The sequence below is a fragment of the Varanus komodoensis genome, unplaced genomic scaffold, assembly GCF_004798865.1.
Source record: "Varanus komodoensis strain SLA01 unplaced genomic scaffold, ASM479886v1 scaffold5, whole genome shotgun sequence".
NCBI classification, from domain to species: Eukaryota; Metazoa; Chordata; class Lepidosauria; order Squamata; family Varanidae; genus Varanus; species Varanus komodoensis.
In genome coordinates this window covers 43,730,208-43,748,187 of record NW_025336087.1, presented here as the reverse complement: position 1 = coordinate 43,748,187, position 17,980 = coordinate 43,730,208, and the positions used below count along the sequence as shown (strand labels likewise).

The following is a 17,980-nucleotide window of genomic DNA, read 5'->3' as shown; positions in this document are numbered from 1 at the left end:
TTGTGCATATGAGGCCTGTGAGCAAGAGATTTGGCAGGAAATACATGACATTCACCTAGGGGATATCTTTTTGATTATCCATTATTCTATAGTTGACTGAGGTGAATTGATCCATGGTACAGATATGCTCTCCTCTCAGGCATAAAGCAAGATAATTCACAATCGTAATTCCACATTTCTTTCTATCTTTGGTTTCTGAAAATATGCATGGATCAACATTTTAAGAAAATGAGGCTCCATTTCCTATAAAAGTTTTGCTTTTCCTGGTTTGTCAAAGTCTGCTTTAAATGCAATTTAGAAAATTTGTTGAAGTTACATTAATATCATAGTAGATTCAGAAAAGGAACTGGAGTTAAATGTGAGGAGCATTAAAGTTTAAATAAAATAGACATAAGTTAGAAATCATTGATGATAGAAAGGTAACAAGTCAGTGCCAAAAAGTGAAGAATGAAAGCACAATACATACTATGTTATAAAGTACTCAATAGCAGAGGTAGAGACCTATAGGACTCCAAATGATGTTGGATTCCCAACTTTCCTCAGCTCTGCTGGAGTGGTCAGTATACCTTGCCCTAGAGAGTTCCTTTATTAATAGTTACATGAAAAATGAAACAAGTTTACTATCGGAATTCATTCATTCAGTGCATTTATATTTTGCCTTTCATCCAGTTCTTGGCTTTAATTATTTAAACCAAGCTGATAAATTTGCAAAGAAGAGAAGGTATGGGATATTAATACTGCATTTACTGTTCTTAATATAGTTCCACCAAATATCACATTTCTTGAAATGCCATATCCGGACCACCACTGGTGTATTCCATTCAGTGTGAGAGGAAATCCACAACCTGTCCTGACATGGTTGCATGATGGGGTTAAGCTGAATGAATCGGACTATATCTGGACTAAAATACATGTTATCAATCAGACTGAATACCATGGCTGCCTTCAACTGGACAACCCTACTCATGTGAACAACGGCAATTATACCTTGGTGGCACAGAATCAATATGGAAAAGATGAAGCCAACATTTCAGCTTATTTTATGGAAGATCCTGGAGGTAGTAAGTAATAATAATAATAATACTTAAAATATTATTTTATTGACACATTTAGAAGAGGTTATAGTTTGTTTTAATAAGGCTATTGAAAGTGAAAATTAGCTTTTGTCTTTCTTATGTTTTGCCATATTTTAATAAAATAAAAATATAAAATCCATTAAGTGACAAAAAAGTCCAGTTATTGTTAATACAGTCATGTTGGCCTTGGTTCACATGACATGGCAATCCACCAAGGGCAGTGAGCTATGGTGGGTTTTTATATCATCTGAAACCAGACCATTTTCCTCAGAGTGGTTTGCTGCTTTTCCAACAACTCACCCTGAGACCCAATGGTCTGCTGTAGGGTTTGTTTGATTCATGGAGGGAAGGTGTGTCATTTGATCTCAGACCACTGTCCTTACCATGTGTTATGGGCAATGAAGTGCAAGTCACTCAGCAAGAGCAACAAAAAATTTCTTGATGCTCCTGCTGAGGTTTTTCATGCCACAGTCAGTGCCAGGCACCCTTTTATTGGCTAAGTGGCATGGTGTGTTTATGTTGTCACCATGATCAGAATTTGTTTTGGTTCACCATGGCTTCCCTCCCCTTTTCAACTGTTGACAGACACCTAGAGTCCCACCAAAATGCCAGGGTTGCACATTGTATGGACTGTCAATAGTACAGCTTCCCTTTTAGAAGATCTTTTGCACTCCAAATGTTGCATTAACTTGCTTTTTAAAAAAGATTCTTAGCCAGAATCATGCTCCTCTTGAATGTGCAGATGAGCACGTTTCCTAGGTACAAAAATGGCAGCCGCACTTAGGAATGTCCTGGGGGTAACTGCTGTCAAAATGAAGCAGATACTGTGGACATTGACCTAGAGAGGCTCCAAATATTGGGGGGATGTGCTTTTCTTTGTCTTGACAACTGTCCAAAAGTGAGTTGTCAGCTCAAAACATCAGTGCTTTTTGCTTGACAATAGGGGAGGGATTAATTGCTTCTCAGCAGTAGGACTCTTAAGGGTTTTTTTGCTGTCCCCTGATATGTCCCAGTGCTACCAATTTTTCCACCCATTCCCAAGACTTCAGGTGTTTGGGTGGGTGGAAAAATGCACCCCACCCCCTTGTGTGGAAGCATGGTAGTTTGATAGCAGACTGATAAAACTCAGTTTTCTTTGAAAAAGGGATTTTTGACAGCTGACCCCATGGTTTCTTCACAAGGATATATGCCTGTATTTTTTGACAGCTAAAAAAAAAAAGCCAAAGCCTATTTGGAGTCTCTCTGGGTCAATGTTAGTACTTGATACCTGCTGTATTTTGATTGTAGTTACCCCTGAAGCTGCCCATTTTTGCACCTGTGGATATGCTTGTACCTGAAACTCTGAAATGGTGTAATGAATAAAATTATTTTGTGCATTTGACACATTTAAAAACAAAAAGGGAATGAACCACTGTAATCCCCTCCAAAGTGCCAGTTTAGAGGGGCATTCACTGGCTGTCACAGTGATAAAATGGGGAATTTTTTTCTTTGTTCATTTTTTTAAAGGTGCAACAGGAGAAAATGCCATGGTGAACCAAAATGGCTCCTTATCATAGCAGAGAGGGGAGCTTTAGCTGCAAAATATCCTGGGATGCCTGCTGACAGACTGAGGGGGAACGGGGAGGATAAAATCCCCTGGTGAACCTTGCCGTTTGTTGAGCACAGTTTGGGTTGTTCTTGCAGTTACCAGCCCATCATAGTCAACTGCTATGATAGGTTGACATAATGTGCAAACTTGTCCATTGTTTAAAAGTTGAAAAGTAAAGAAATCCAAACTTGAAGAATTCCTCCTTTTTAGTAGACAGCACAGTAATGTTTCATGGTGAAATAAACTATATATCCCTGGTCAGTCTTGTTGAACCAGTAATGTAACTTTCCCAAATAACCAAAATCATTATACAAAGTACACTTTTTTATTCTTTGCACTGTGTGCAAAGTTAAAGTGCAATAATGTCCACAGAGAGCAGTTAGTGTTTCATTCATTTGTTTGTTAACTTTTACTTCAACCTTGCTCATTTATGGAGGTTTTGACATTGACTAGTTGCAAGTGCAAGATGCTAATTATAAAGATGCAAACTGCAACTGGTATTAACTAGGTTATGGATGCTACTAAATTGAGAAGTTTTGTTTTGCACTGCAATATCCTTGTTAATTAAGACATTCTTTTCTTAACCTTTAGACCAGGGCCCTGGAGAGAAAATAGTTGGGTGGATCTTTGCATGGTACTTTGCTTTTCCCCTCCTCCATATCCTGCCTCCCTCTTTATTCACAGCTGATTAGATGTAAATCCCTTACTTTTGCAGAGAGCTGGGCAGCAGGAGCATGGATCAGGTGTTATATTTCTGAGGATTAGACATCGTGCTGTTAGCTTCAATTTATATGACCAACTTTGTTTTTCTTTGGACAAAGACTTAAAGTTTTCTCATTTTCAGGTGCCTTTGCAGCTAATTAGAGCACAATTTATTATGTCTTCTTGTGATTTTAATTAAATTAGGTTACTTAATTCAGTGATGCCAGTTATGTCCAGTGTAAGATAGCAGTTAGAGTGCTGGACTGAGACTTGAGAAACCCAGGGGCTAGTCCTCATGCAGGCATGAAGCTCAGTGGATGACTTTGGGCCAGTCATGTCATCTCAGCCTAACAGGGTTGTTTTGAAGATAAAATGGAAAGGAAGAGGGTTATGTAAGCTGCCTTCAGTTCCTTGGCTGACTATGAATGATGTCTTTGCCATCGCTGTCGTCATTGTCATTTCCCTTACCACCATCATCTCTTCTTTTATTATTACTTTGCTAGGGTTGTTAGATCATGTGATAATCCATTTGTAAGTTACAGGACTTCTGCTTTGTTCTACTTTGGAGAGGAACAGGTAGCGTCAACACAAAGATACTATTAGTAGAATGACATCATAGACTTTGGGTCGGCCACTGGAGCATGCTAAAAATCTTAATATCTCAATAACGGGCACCACTGAGCTCTCCATCATAGGTCTAACTTTTCCTGAATCATTCAGATTGTTGCAGTACCAGCTTGTGAAAAGAAGGAAAATAACAACCAACTTCTCATGCTTGATAAATAGACTTTAATGGGCACTTAATATGCCAGAAGGCTAAAACTGGCAAACTAATTGGTTAAAGCTTCCCCAGAAAAGGCAAAGCGACCATGAACAGCACACAATAGGAAGGGGGGTTGGATGAGGATAAAAATAAAGACTTGCCAAAAGCCTTGGAGCCCAGTAGCTAGGGAGGTGTTATTGTTTGCAGATAAGAAGCTGTAGGCTAGCATGCAAATGATGCTTTTATACCTTTAGTCTAGCAAAGAGAAGTCTAAACTAAATAACTATTGTGTATTATTTTACTATGCAGCTAATATCACATTGAATTGGCATTAATAAAGCCTCCATTACCTTCAGTATAACTTGATTTAAAATGTTGCTGGCTAAGCGGCAAGGAACTAGAATAGGAAGGGGCCACTCTCTGTTTCTTTTTCTATTCTTTTCAAGCCCCCTGAAAAGACTTCAGTTTGAGACTGGGACAGTTGGGATTATCTGGAAATGAAGGCCCAAAAGAATGTAGGCATCTTGGATAAAATACATGATACCCAGGAAGCTTGCTTGTTCAAGTCTACTGTTAGGCAGCTTAGCTAGGACAAAACTTGAAATTTCCTAAGTAAAAATTACTTTCTTAGGTGGTTTGTTGATATCAATAAGTAATAAAAAACAAATTAGAATTAAACTAGATTTGTTGAAAAGCCTCCTCAAAAGCAGTTTCTATTTTTTATTTTTAGCACACTGTTGAATCTGTCATATAAACTATTCATTTTATTCACTTTCATTCAACCTTCCTTCATCATGGAAATAAATACAAATGTAAAAGATAAAATCTGCTGTGCTTACATTCACGCTTTTGTTGCTCTGTAAGATAAATACAGTTCAGTCTTGGAACATTAGCATGTCTTTGATGGCTATTGTTAGTCTGCACTGTCATTGCAAATTGCATGTACAACATAATGAAGCATAAAAACTAGATCCACACCCAGGTATTCTATTCATTTCCATGCCTACGTGCTAGCATTAAATGTCACATTGGATGTTTAAGAAGAGGGATATCCTCCTTGAGATAGAATTGATTCTGTGATACTTTATCACTGTCAAATACTTCCAGGACTGAAACAAAGGTGAATAACAGTACAGTTTTATACATATGTACTCAGAAGTCAGTCTCACTGGGTTCAATGAAACTTATTCCAGGTAAACATGAATAGCATTGCAACCTACGATACCACAAGATTAACATATCTGCTTGCTGTTGGATACAACAATCATCTTCATAATATGACGTCTCATAGATCAGTGATGCAACTGTTCTCTTTAAAGATGGCAGCAGTCACAACCAATGCATTAGAATTCTGTAATACATCATTGCCAATTACTCATTCTGCTATGCATTTTAGGAAGATCTTATATACAAGGATTTCTATATATAATAACTAGTAGCGGTGATGTCCCTTCAACATACTGGTGTCATATATTTACATGATTGAGAAAGGTATTTAGGACTACAGGGGTATAGGAACAGACCCATAAGGCAAGTAAAAGCAGTCTTTATTGTCAGTGACTCTGATTCTATTTATGGAACAAAGTAAATAAGCTACAGTTAACAACGTTGGAAGTGCTGATAGGAAGCAAGTTGTGCAACTAGATCTAAAGTGGAGAAGTAAGGAGAAAGAAAGGGGTTTAACCCATCCTCCTCCACTGGCTGCAATTACGTCCTGACAATCCATTGTCTTCTGTCTCTTAGCAGCCCAGTTGCTCTTGCTGTACCTGTACAATTTAGGGACCTTTGGTCCTTGGGTTGTTTACTGTAATGTTCAAATTCAGAATTTGAGTGACTGGGAAAGAATTGGAATCCATGTTTAACCATATAGTATATGTATAAATGCAGTAAAAAGTGATCTTCGGTAGACAATAGCAGAGGTAAAGTTTGGTTTTAGTACTTCCTGAGAATGGCTAGACCGCAGAATTAGTCAAGATGATTATTTAAATAGCCCGTGTATAATTTCAAAATTCCTTTAAAAGTAAGTAATATTAGAGAAGCAAGGTTAATTTTGGAAATTTTGAAAGAAATAAATCCATTTGTTTTAGTTCTGAAGGAGATAGTCTCTCTATTTCTTTCTTATTCTTTTAATAATTATTTCTGTTGGTGAGTTAAAATAAATTTAGAGATAATTACAATGAAGTATAAAACCAGATTACAATCATTAAGAGAAATAGAAGTGCATTCATACAAAATGTTGTGAAGAAATAGAACTATTACAACACTATATAAAAAAGAGGTCTACTCAGAGGAAGCACAGTATGTGGTCTCCTCTGGGTATCCTTTATGGCACCCCAGTATATTTAAAGTGTTCCATAGGTACAGTTTCATTCTGGGAATTGGGAAAAACCTAACTCCCAATAAGGCTTTCCTGGGAATACCAGGTTCAAATAGAGGTCTAAAGACATGCAGTGTTCTTTTATTCCAAAAATCTCAATCCAAGGTATTGGAATTAGCTAGCTGAATAACAAGGGAAGCTGGATTATTTAAGGTGGGGCATGTAAATTGGTTTTCTTCCCTGTACAGGGACATAGGCTCTCATCTGAATCTTTGGACAATATATCAGGCATTCCTTGTTGGCTGTTTTGGGTGTGGTTTGACGTTTAAAAATTCACAACAAAGCAAAGTTTACAAGCCTGTGCTCCTTCCCAAGGGAGGTGAGTCACCTTCCAACATACAGGTAGACTCCATAAACAGAGGTCTTCTGCACAAACACTGCATCTTGGGCTATTGATTTCTGGAAAAGCTTGAAGGGCTGTTCTGCTTCTCAAGGCCAAGGCCAAGTGGTACAGGCCTTACAGGTAGGCACTGTGGTGTCTCATAAGCAAGCTCACAGAGGTCTTCCTCCACAGAGCAGTGCCTGGAATGCTGGTTCCCAACCCCAGATGAGACAGAACTTACAGGTAGGCAACCCAGAGTCTGCCAAGCAAGTTTATGGGAGACTCCTCACAAGCACCTGATTACAAATAGTGGGCTTTCTTTCTACCCCACAAGGCTGGACAGTTTGCTAACTAAAAAAGTTTTTGGTATGCTATTAAAACAGTGTGCTGAATATTCATCTTCATTGCTGAAAAAAATACACTGGGTTGTATCCAAACTTAGTCATGACTAGCTTAAGTTTCCTTGATTTAAGTGGGTTAATAATTCTAAATATAATTAAATCTGGGTAAAACCCATTTAATATTTTCATTTTTTTCTCAATGGAATAAATGGAAATGGGGTCCAGTGTTCTCAAGTTACACTATTTTTTCAAGTTGTAGTAGGCTAAAAAACTTAATTTTCATTGCTGTACAAAAATATTAGGTTATGCACAGTCTTTGTCTTGATTCAGACTTCGGTTTTGCACACCAAAGCTTTCTTCTGTCATCTTTGAAAATTCAGCTTCTTGGTCAACTTTAAAAAGCATGCACACCATGCCTTGAATATACAAATTCAATAATGAATGGAGTGGAGCTGTTCAGACCGTTATCCTTCAACCTGAGAATTATCCTGACAATTCTATGTGCATAGGTGGGTGAATTTCTTGCAGAAAGATGCTGGGTTTTACACTTAAGAACTCCTTGGTACAAACCCTTTCATTCAAGTTAAAATCTGAATTGTAAGCTTATAAATATTGATACTTAAATTAATGTATCCCTAGGTTGAAATCCAGTTGTGTCTATCCATTGACGGAACAGCATGTATCAGTGGAGTGGGTTAGCCCACACCCACCCAATATGCTCTGGAGGGAAGGGGAAACCATCTAGAGCAAATTTGGGAGGGCTGCAAGAGGCAGGAGAAGAAAAAAAGTCCTGTTGACAAAGTGGAAGTCTGTTTGTGCAATATTGTATGTTATCTATGAAGTATAAGATAAAGTCATCAGTTATTTCCAACACATAATGGAAAAGAGGTTAATTCAACTGTTGTGAGATTGGCTGCGTGTAATCCAAATAAGGACATTTTATACTTTTCTGGAAACAGATAGCCAACTCATTAATATGATGTCTATAAATTCAAGACTGGATTTGATGAATAATATGAATTCATATATATGTGACTTAATGACTATCTCTTTTTCTTTTTGTTCTTTAGGTAGTCCATTCTATGATCATCCCGGTTATAGTGGTATATTTTTATTTTCTATTTTAAATGTGTATAGAATCTGAAATGACTAATTAAATTACTGAAGCAAGTGAAAGATGGACTTTTTATAGTCAACTATGCTTAATTTGCATTCTAACATATGTTCATTATCTTCACAATTTATTTATTTAAAGGTTTTATAGACCATCAATACACTGGCGTCCATCTACAATCTAACTTAGCATCTTGTGCAAACCAGGTCATTAAGTGATTCAAAGCCAAATCTCAGTCAATGGTGGGATGCTGCTTTGCTATGTCTTAGTATTGTTTAGGAGGGCTCATTATATAAGTAAGAAATAATTTAAAATAGAGTACTTTTGTTTACCTTTCATAGCCTTTACTCTTTAAAATTAGTATATTCAGTTTTTGAGATTTTAATGCTGCTCTATCATCTCCCAAAGCTTATAGAGTATCCATGTTGAAAATACATAGAAAAGAAAATACAGCATAACTTTCTTAGCTACCTCTTGGTTCAGAATACAAAGAGCCAAACTGGCAATATATAATGAGCTTCCTAGTGAATGGAACTTATTTTGTTAATTTTACTGTTGTTGTTAAATTATAAATTACTCTACTACACAGATAACTTTTTGAATGGGAGAGCATTTTGCAATCTTCATGTCCTGCTTTTTTTACAACAATCTCTTGTGGGTGGTTTGCCTGTGTTTCCATAAAGATGCAAAAACTTAGAACTGCAATCCTGCACACGTTTGCCTAAGAGTCAGACACAATAGGAAGACTTCTTCAGTTTATGAATTGGTCCATAGCTAAAGTTCTCAGGTTAAGGTACATAATAAAATGAAATACAATAAAATCAACAGTAAAATACTTTCAAAAACCTTAAAACAGTGGCAACTTAAATTAAATAATTTTAAAAGAAAGCAGAAAAACATGAAAGGATAGCTTTGTATACTGAAGAGAGTTTTCCTGTTTGACTTTTTTTAAAACTTTGTATGCCAGTTGACTTTAGATAAATGTACTAGTTTGGTTATGTAGTATTATTTTCTTTTGTTTTCCACAAATATCTTAATGTAATTATTTATTTAAAATTAATATTTGAATTTGACCTATATAATTACCAGTCAAATAAATGAAAGCATTTTAAAATTTGAGCTGTATTCTTTGAAGATTGCAGTTTTGAAGATTAAGTAGCCTAAGTCTGAGTAGAATTCCAGCTACAGCTATTTGTTTATTTAATTTCTTGCCACACATAAGCCAAAAATGGCTTTCTGGGCGGTTCACAAGATTATAATCTACAATAATCACAATATACAATATGAATGGCAATAAAACCAAATCAGAATAATATTTCAATAAAATAGATGTACTGGACCCAGAACAACTGCACTAAAATTAAACTAGAGGTACAGCAGCAATAAAATACAAGAAAATATGGTATAAACCATTTTATTTGTTTGTTTATTCAATAAACAGTTTTAGACAGAAAGGCACATTTGTTCAAGTGCATACCCTGATGAATGTTAGATGAGGACTGCAAAATGTTTGCAAAAATTGCATTCCTGCTCATACTTGAGATTGCAAATGGGGCATGGCTTGTAGACAAGACAAAACCCCTGTGCAAATTAATATTCTTCAAAAAAAGACTACCTTATTTTAATTATACCAAAGTATCTTTATTTTAAATTACTAGATTTTAAAATAATTCTATAAATGGCTTTTGACTATGAAAGTCCATCTTAAACATGTTTCAGTACTTGCTGTATATCTTTAAGAATGGAAAACTTGGGATAATCCTGTTTGGTTATTGGAATAAAATTGCCAAAATCTGAATATTCCATGCCTTAAACCATTAACTGGCATACAAATAGTTGATAAAAGTATCATTTTGTGGTTGTTTTATGCCATCACGTTGCGGCAACCCTATGAATGTGCACCCTCCGGAATGCCCTGTCCTTCAGAACTCTGCTCAGCTCTTGTAAACAATTACCAATAAAGGCAACAAAAATAAATAAAACATATAGAAGCTGCAACAAAACTCTGTAGTGTGAAGTGCTTACTGTTCAGGATTTCAGTTATGCTTTTCCAAAACATTCTACCTACCCCAGTTTTCCATTTTCTCTTCCTGAAACAATCAATATTCAGTGGTTAATGAGCATGTTCAGTCTTCCTTGGATGGTTTTGGGATTCTCAGCACTTTCTTCTGGTGCTGGTTTTGCTAGTGTTCAGCATTTACCAGCCAAACATGGGACAGAGAGGGAATGATAGCTTTTGCTTCTATCAGAGAAGGATTAAGCTATTATTTTGAATTGTTCCAAATACTAAATATACTTCATGTCAAGAGTTTTATCATGGCTAATTTGGGGAAAGGTCAGAAGAAAGAAAAGTTGCATGTGATAGGAATAGAGCAGGGTAGGAGGAAGCATGCAGTCGCACAGCCCACTTCTCCTTTTCCTCCCTTAACTTAGGCACCATTACATTGATCTTCTTTCTCTTGCAATCATCTTCAGAACCTTTTCTCCCACTGTTGGGTGACTTTTGCAGTCATCACACAATGGAACCAAGGTGAAACTTAAGTTACGTGGTGAGGTCCAATGCACACTGGACTTAATATGCACCAGACTTCTCCTAAACCCAATACTTTACTGAAAGTGTAGTGACTGCACAGCCCTGTGGTGCTGGAGAACGTAAAATGCTTAAGTTTCATTGGAATGATACAGACAACTTCCATAAAACATAAAATAAAATGACTTTTAAAATCATTGTTGAGATAAACACAGTATCAACTGAAAGAAGCAACCTGCTCAGGTACTGTCAGCTCATATATAACTATGGTACGGAGCACTACAGAAGCAGTTTCTTTCAGTGAGGTCTAAGTGATTCTGGGGACATAAATTGCCCATCTTAGTGTTTAGCATATGGTTAGTTGGCCAAGTAGAAGGCACACAAACAACAGCATCAGACGCTGTCACATTTGTGCTAATGACATCATTCTGATGTATATTAATTCTAGTGCATTGTCATTAGTGCTTGCCAGGCAAGAGGGGAAAGCAGTGATTTGAGGGCACAATTCAGTGGTAAATTTTCCTAGCAAGCACTCAGGCCTTTGCACAAGTAGTTATGCTAGTGTAATGGCATTAGTGCTAGTTCTGTGACAAAATAGGATAGTGCATGAAGTGGCTTGGTTTTTTCAGTTCTATAGAACTAAAACAAACTGAATTTCTACCATTACATGTTTTTTTTTTCTTTTTGCTTGTTCTATTTCTAGGATTATAGCTGATTAAATCATTTCCCCTTAAAACAAATCATAAAAATTAATTCTACAAAACATATTAAAATAAACTCCAGTTGTATACCTTTAAACAGAGTAAATATAAAACATTTTGTATAGAATGATGTGGTACAATGTGAAAGTAAATATTTCTCTTATATGTTTTTATGTTTACACTGAAAATTCTGGTTGATACTTATTTAATTCTAGCTTTCAACATTGGCTGCAAGCCTCTGTAATCAAATATTTCTACTGCCCAGTAGATTTACAGTAACATATATAATGAAAGCATAAGAAATCTTGGACTTTGTTCAAGTGGCAATTTGAATGTTTCTTGATTTATCAGTATCATGTGGCAACCAAACTGCAAATGTGTCAATGAAATTTGATTTACACCTTGCTTCTTATGTTGCATTATGTTGGCTTACAAACTGAGTAGGTCTCTCATGATATACTTTTTGCAGAGTATATTTCTATTTCACATTCAACCTTATGTTTAGTACCTACCTCCAATAATGGAAGAGCAGCTTCTAACCAAACCCTGGTCTGACTTCCTGTCTGTAGTAGGCAGGCATTGTCATCAGGAGCTCAATTTTTTATATGACCAACACAGTCAAGACTAGAATCCGGCCCTTTCATCTCTCCATGTATGTTACTTCTTTTACATTCCATTAATAAGAATGTTCTAAGGATACAACTGCCTGAGAAACCAGTGTAGTATGGTGGTTAAAGTGTTGGACTGAGTGATGGAAAATCCAAATTCTAGTTTCCTCTCAGCCATAGGTTCATGGGGTGACTTTGGGATTAAATCACAGACCCTCAGTTTCACTTACCTCATAGGGTAGTTTTAAAATGAAAAGGGGGGAACCTTGTAATCAGCTTTGGTTTCCTTGCAAGAGGAAAAGGTGTGATATGAGCATCATCATCATCAGTAGAAGAGATGCTGCTGGAAAATTCCAGCTGGTGCAGAAAATGTCTTCACCCTTTCCTTCTCCTTCACATTGAGGCAGGAGCTAGAAGGCAGCACCTTCTGCCTGCTAAGCAACTTGACTAGAAATAACATTTTGGTGGAAAGGTAGTGGCTCGCCCCTACCCTCTCCAGTGTCTCAGGGACTAAGTAACCAATTACATCTCATTGCCCATTGCCATTGTCTAAGCAGTGGGCTGTGATAAACATTTCATGCATCACATCTTCTCCCCCAGCCAAATTTTAATGGTTAACACATCTCAAAAGCCAGGATAAAATTTACCATGCCTTGCTACACCACTGCTCTTCTGAACAAACATAGCACTCCTTCTAGGAACCATTTCTCCTGTCCCTGTGCTTTCAGTCAGCTGCCAAGCCTGCGGTCACTTACTGCTCTGGGATCAGGAATGTCAGCATAAGGGGTGGGAGAGCATTTTTTCCCCTCCTAGTATGTGAGATCTACAGCTTGCTCATTAAACAGATTGTAAGGGTGAACACTTTCTGTCATTTGCCCATGTGAGCTTCTTCAGCAGCTGCCTTCATGGAAATTTATTGAGGCTCATCATAAGGTATGTGGAGGTTGTCTCCCAAGATACCGCTTCTCTTGAGAAAGAATGGGGCTGCCATTTTCTCCATTTCTAGGAGAGAGCTTCAAGCTTGGCTTATAAGAATAAGATTGTTTGATCGCTTATTAATGTCTTAGGCAAATATCCCCCAAAGTCAGTTGCAAGGTATACCTGTTTTCTGCATAACCACCTAGAATCTAACAGGAGGAAGGAAGGAATAGCCAGAGTAGAAGAGTGATTGATCCTCTACAACAAATCTGGTGTCTGCATTCCTCAATTTGCTAGCTAAGACTGGTGTCACCATGCACCTGGGTGGCCCTGAAGATCCTCCAACATCTGTATATAAAACCTGCAGACTGATGTGGCATTTTCCTGGGCTCCTTCTGCAGGTCTTTTTGTTGCATCCTTAGAATACTTTGAGACTGTTAAAGAGTAGGAGTGAGGTGAAACTTCCACTTTAAAATTTGCACCTTGTGTAAAGAAATTGTAGAGAGGCAGATGGTTCAGTTAGTACCCCTGGTTGCAAAGGCTATCCTTTCTCTGGATTCCATTGAAATATCAGTGGATCAGAAATGCTGTCATACATCTTGCTTACCAAAAGATTCAAGCTTCTGTACTGGCATTCTAAGTTCCTTCTGCACCTTCACTCTTTGCCAGCACTGTTTCATGTGTACAAATTAATTGGAAATATTCCCTGAGTAGTTTCTTTAGGAGCAGCATTTTGGGAGAAAGTGACTGCTGGCAGCTGGTGAAGGGACCATCTGTAAGATTGATGCCAATCCATCATTGCTTTGTTTAGTTCTTCAACATTGGGTTTTGGTGATGACTACATTCCAGTAATGAACATCATCTGGTCTGTGAGGGAAGGAACATCTTCTGTTTCTTCCCTCAGACCTGATGTATTTCTCTTGAGAAAGGGACATGTTGATAAAGGGACGAACTCCAGCCTTGATGATTTCCTTCATACTCAGTCCTATTTTTTCATTCATATATATAAAAAAGAATTCTTCTTCTGATAATTATCTTAGTAATGCGTGGCAGCTTTAGCTACTTTCACGTGCAAGGGGGGCTTGTGTGCAGATCTTTTCTCTTTGCTATATTGCTTAGCTATTCTGGGAAATGGTATGAATTTCCCATCTTCAAGGAAGAAGCTTTTACACTGCCCTTCCAGTCTTCGGAGGTGGAACCTAAGCCTAGTGTTGAATGTGCTCCTTCCTACCCTATGAACAAAAGCTTACTGGGTAGGATTTCCTTTTGCTGTTGTGTGATTTTGACTCTGAAAATGGGATTTTATCCCAAGCATAGAAGAAACTATAACTAGTCATAAATAAACACAACTTTTGTTATTATTTGAGAAAATGAACTGTTTGAACCTTATCCAAGGTTAAATTTCCCTGACATAACATCACATATTAAAGCTAGTTGTGGGGATAGAGTAGGCAAATACTTTTTTTTTTTTTTTTTTTGGTACAGACTCATTTTAAACTCAGAATTAATTTTTGACTAGATAATAACTAATGTTTGATTAGAGTTCAGCATTTTTTTGCTTATGTTGCTCTATAAAGTGTTATATAGTTTGGTGGTAGTATGCACAATATATTAGAAGTTTATTTTACTATTTTACAATAATTGTTTGTTCCCGTTTCCTTCCAAATTTCCATTTCAGTTGAATTATGATTACGTCTAGCCTTTCCTCCTTAACTGGTACATGTTATTTAGAAGATAATATTCTTGGCACTTGGGGATGTCTTGAGTTATGTAACAGATATAAAAGCATTTTGAATTTTAATGGACTAATATATGTTTATTATGTTTCAGTTTAAAAACTTATCCACATGGAATGTATATACATTTTCTAATCAAAAGGTTCCCAGGTCTTAGCTTTTGAAAGTCTTTATATTTCATTGTGAAATGTATCCCTTATTTCAAATTTAAGCATTGATTTTTTTATACTTGAAAACATAAAACAGAATAAACAGAAAAAGATTTGTAACTTTATTTACCTAAAATGGCCATAAATATTTCCATACATTCTCCTTAGTTGACCCCTGTGGCTAGAATTCCCTCCCATAATGCATATGAGATACCATCTTTCCTTCTCCCTCCAAATCCCAAACTAACTTTATACATAAAGATTTTGATTTACTCCCCTTTAATCTCGATCTCCAGTTGTTAGGGTAATTCCCTACATAACTTTGTAGAGTTAATTCCACTGAATGTAGGGGGCTTAGTGCTGCATAAACATGTTTAGGATTGCACTGTAAGTTTGTGAAAAATATCTTCGCCTACAGTTACCCTTCTCTCTCCCTTTCCTTGTTTTCCCTTTCTTGAAATGTGAATTGAAAAATCAGGACCAAATGGTTCCTGACTTTTTGTATTTCTGGCAAAATATTGAAGATAGAGCTGAACAATGTATCCTTATTCCAATTTTTCATACCCCTTGTTCAGTGTTTTTATTAGAGACTAAAAAAAGCCCTACTAAAGGAAGTAAATAAATACTATATTTTTTTCTCTCTTAGAGGATTATGGAACACCAACAAATGATTTTGAAGATACTACAAATAATAGTAACCGAGTTACTTCTACGGATGTGTCAAACAAAGACAATGAAGATAGCATCACTGTAAGTATATACACAGTTTCCTGATTTGTAAACTCAGCAGACTTTCTGACTACGTGTCTTATAAGTTCGTGCTATTTTATCTTGTAATAAGATACCACCTTTACCATACTGCAGAGCATTTAGCCAGCATTTATATCCTATGAAGCAATCATGTTTTTTAAAGAGCTGGTGCATTTCAGGGAGAATATAGTTTGCATAGTTGGACTGACACATCTACTGTTATGGTATCCATACTAATTTACATCTTTCAAGTTTCACAGATACAATGCCTATTTACAGCCAGAAATATTTTGGTTTTTTCTCTCTAGTATTAAAAACACTGAATGGCTTTAGTGAGCATCCAGGTAACTGAAAATACTAGATGGTTAGAAATATATAAGGTTCCACTTCAGCTGATCCTTAGACCTTTTACTGGTTCAAATTTTCTTATCACAGGGCTTACCAACCTCTATTTTGGGAATGGTTGGTTTTCTGCCAGAGTGGCAACATCTTGCAGAAGCGACATCAGTAACGTTTCCACTCATTTCTAGGATTACTGTCAGAGTAACTAGTTCCAGTTGTGCTTTCCCTGTGGAATAGAAACGATGTCAGTGTAGGAGCAGTACTGGATACCATTCTCTGCTCTCCCTAGTGCAGCGTGACTAGTGCTAGTAATTGCTGTTGTGGTGAACTGTGTGTAGGGGATCAAGTTGTATTTTTTTAAATGCCCAGTTTGAATATTTGGATAAAGTTAATGTCCATGCTGCAATATTGGATTCAATATATCTTGTTCTTCTCTTAGGTGTATGTTGTAGTTGGGATAGCAGCATTAGTATGCACTGGCTTAGTTATTATGCTCATTATTCTCAAGTTTGGAAAGCACTCTAAATTTGGAATGAAAGGTAAGAAGGGCTGTTTTTATTTCTTACCTTCTATAAGTTCTACTGCTTATAACAGGTTTTATATTTGTATAAATTCATAAGTGTGTATTTTTATTTCTTTCTATAAAAACATGTGCTTCCTAAATCAGAAAATGGTAGATTAATTAGACACCTAAAGAATTGTATCACATATTCATTGAACTTAGTAGCTTGTTCTGTTAGGAATAGGTTCTGACATGAAGAAATGACCCTTGAGCCTCTTGGTTTCTAATAAAATGTAGATTAAACTTTCAAGATACTCAACTGCCTATACTGCAGGAGAGCATATAAAAATATGGGGAAACTTTATCACAATAATCTAAGAAATAATCCAGTGCATTGAAATATTTCATGCTTGTCATTCTGAAGTGAAAGTTCCTCCCCCCTCCCCACCCCCTCTGTTTCTCACTCTCTCTCTCTCCATTTTGAGTGTGCTCATTTCCTGATTGTTCTGGAGTGTAATCGAGATATACTGAATTTCTACGTAAATTGAAGCTGAGCTTATAAACAAATGACTTGAATGTTGGGGACTGGGGTGAAATTTCTTGAATCCCTTCAGTTTGTTTTTTCTGCCAGCGTCTGTTCAGAGGTCTTGAAGGCCTCCTGCTGGTTGGCCACCACTTGGGAACACCACTGCAGGTGGGCCTGCTACTGTGAAGGGGATGTGGTGTGTCTTTATATGCAGAGAACACATACAGAACTCTGCGAGTTCCTTCTTTTTGCCAAACTCTCATAAAAATGGACCCAATTGGAAATATACAGGAATAGCAACTCTTCCTCTGTAGGTTGTGCACTGAAAAGTCAATTGGTGGGTCAGAGCGAACATTTCCCCCCACCCTTGTTTAGAGAAGAAAAAGATGCAATGCCTAAAATTGCATACATCATCTGTGAAGTGACAGTCCTAAGCATAAGTCATAAGAGCCAGTGTGGTGTAGTGGTTAAGAGCATGGGACTGGGACTAAGACGATCTGGGTTCTAGTCCCCACTCAGCCATGGAGCCAGCTGGGTGACTTTGTCCAGTCACAGACTCTCAGCCCAACCTACCTCACAGGGTTGTTGTTGTGGGGATAAAATGGAGGAGAATGCTGTAAGCTGCCTTGAACCCTTTGTGGAAAAAGGCAGGATATAAATTGAAAAATAAACAAACAAATAAATAAATTTTAAAAATTCCTTTAGGGACCTGAGAAGGCAACCAAGCTATCTCCATGATTATTAGAATTAACCATATATATATAGCTGTACAACAGAGAAAGGGTACAGGATTTCTATCTTATGCCTCTTTGCACATGTCGATCTGTGCTAAATGTTCACATGTGAACATTTCGGATGGAGAAATAGCATTTTAAGAATGCATAAAGTGTCCTTGCCAATATGTCCATTTTTACTTTTGTTGATGCCTGCTTTCC

General features: G+C 37.0%; 1 protein-coding gene across 3 annotated transcripts in view; it reads left to right on the top strand.

The window, feature by feature from the left end:
- The window catches only part of NTRK2 (neurotrophic receptor tyrosine kinase 2), a 189,291-nt gene that overhangs the window by 55,031 nt on the left and 116,280 nt on the right, over positions 1-17,980 (top strand). For 2 of the 3 annotated variants that reach the window (XM_044446649.1, XM_044446652.1), the window contains exons 8-12: positions 762-1,058; positions 7,021-7,071; positions 8,240-8,272; positions 15,572-15,675; positions 16,457-16,556. In XM_044446649.1, the coding sequence (XP_044302584.1) occupies positions 762-1,058; positions 7,021-7,071; positions 8,240-8,272; positions 15,572-15,675; positions 16,457-16,556 (585 nt within the window). Of the gene's footprint in view, positions 1-761; positions 1,062-7,020; positions 7,072-8,239; positions 8,273-12,142; positions 12,171-14,806; positions 14,811-15,571; positions 15,676-16,456; positions 16,557-17,980 lie in introns of all 3 variants that reach the window. The other variant, XM_044446651.1, reaches the window with a different exon arrangement.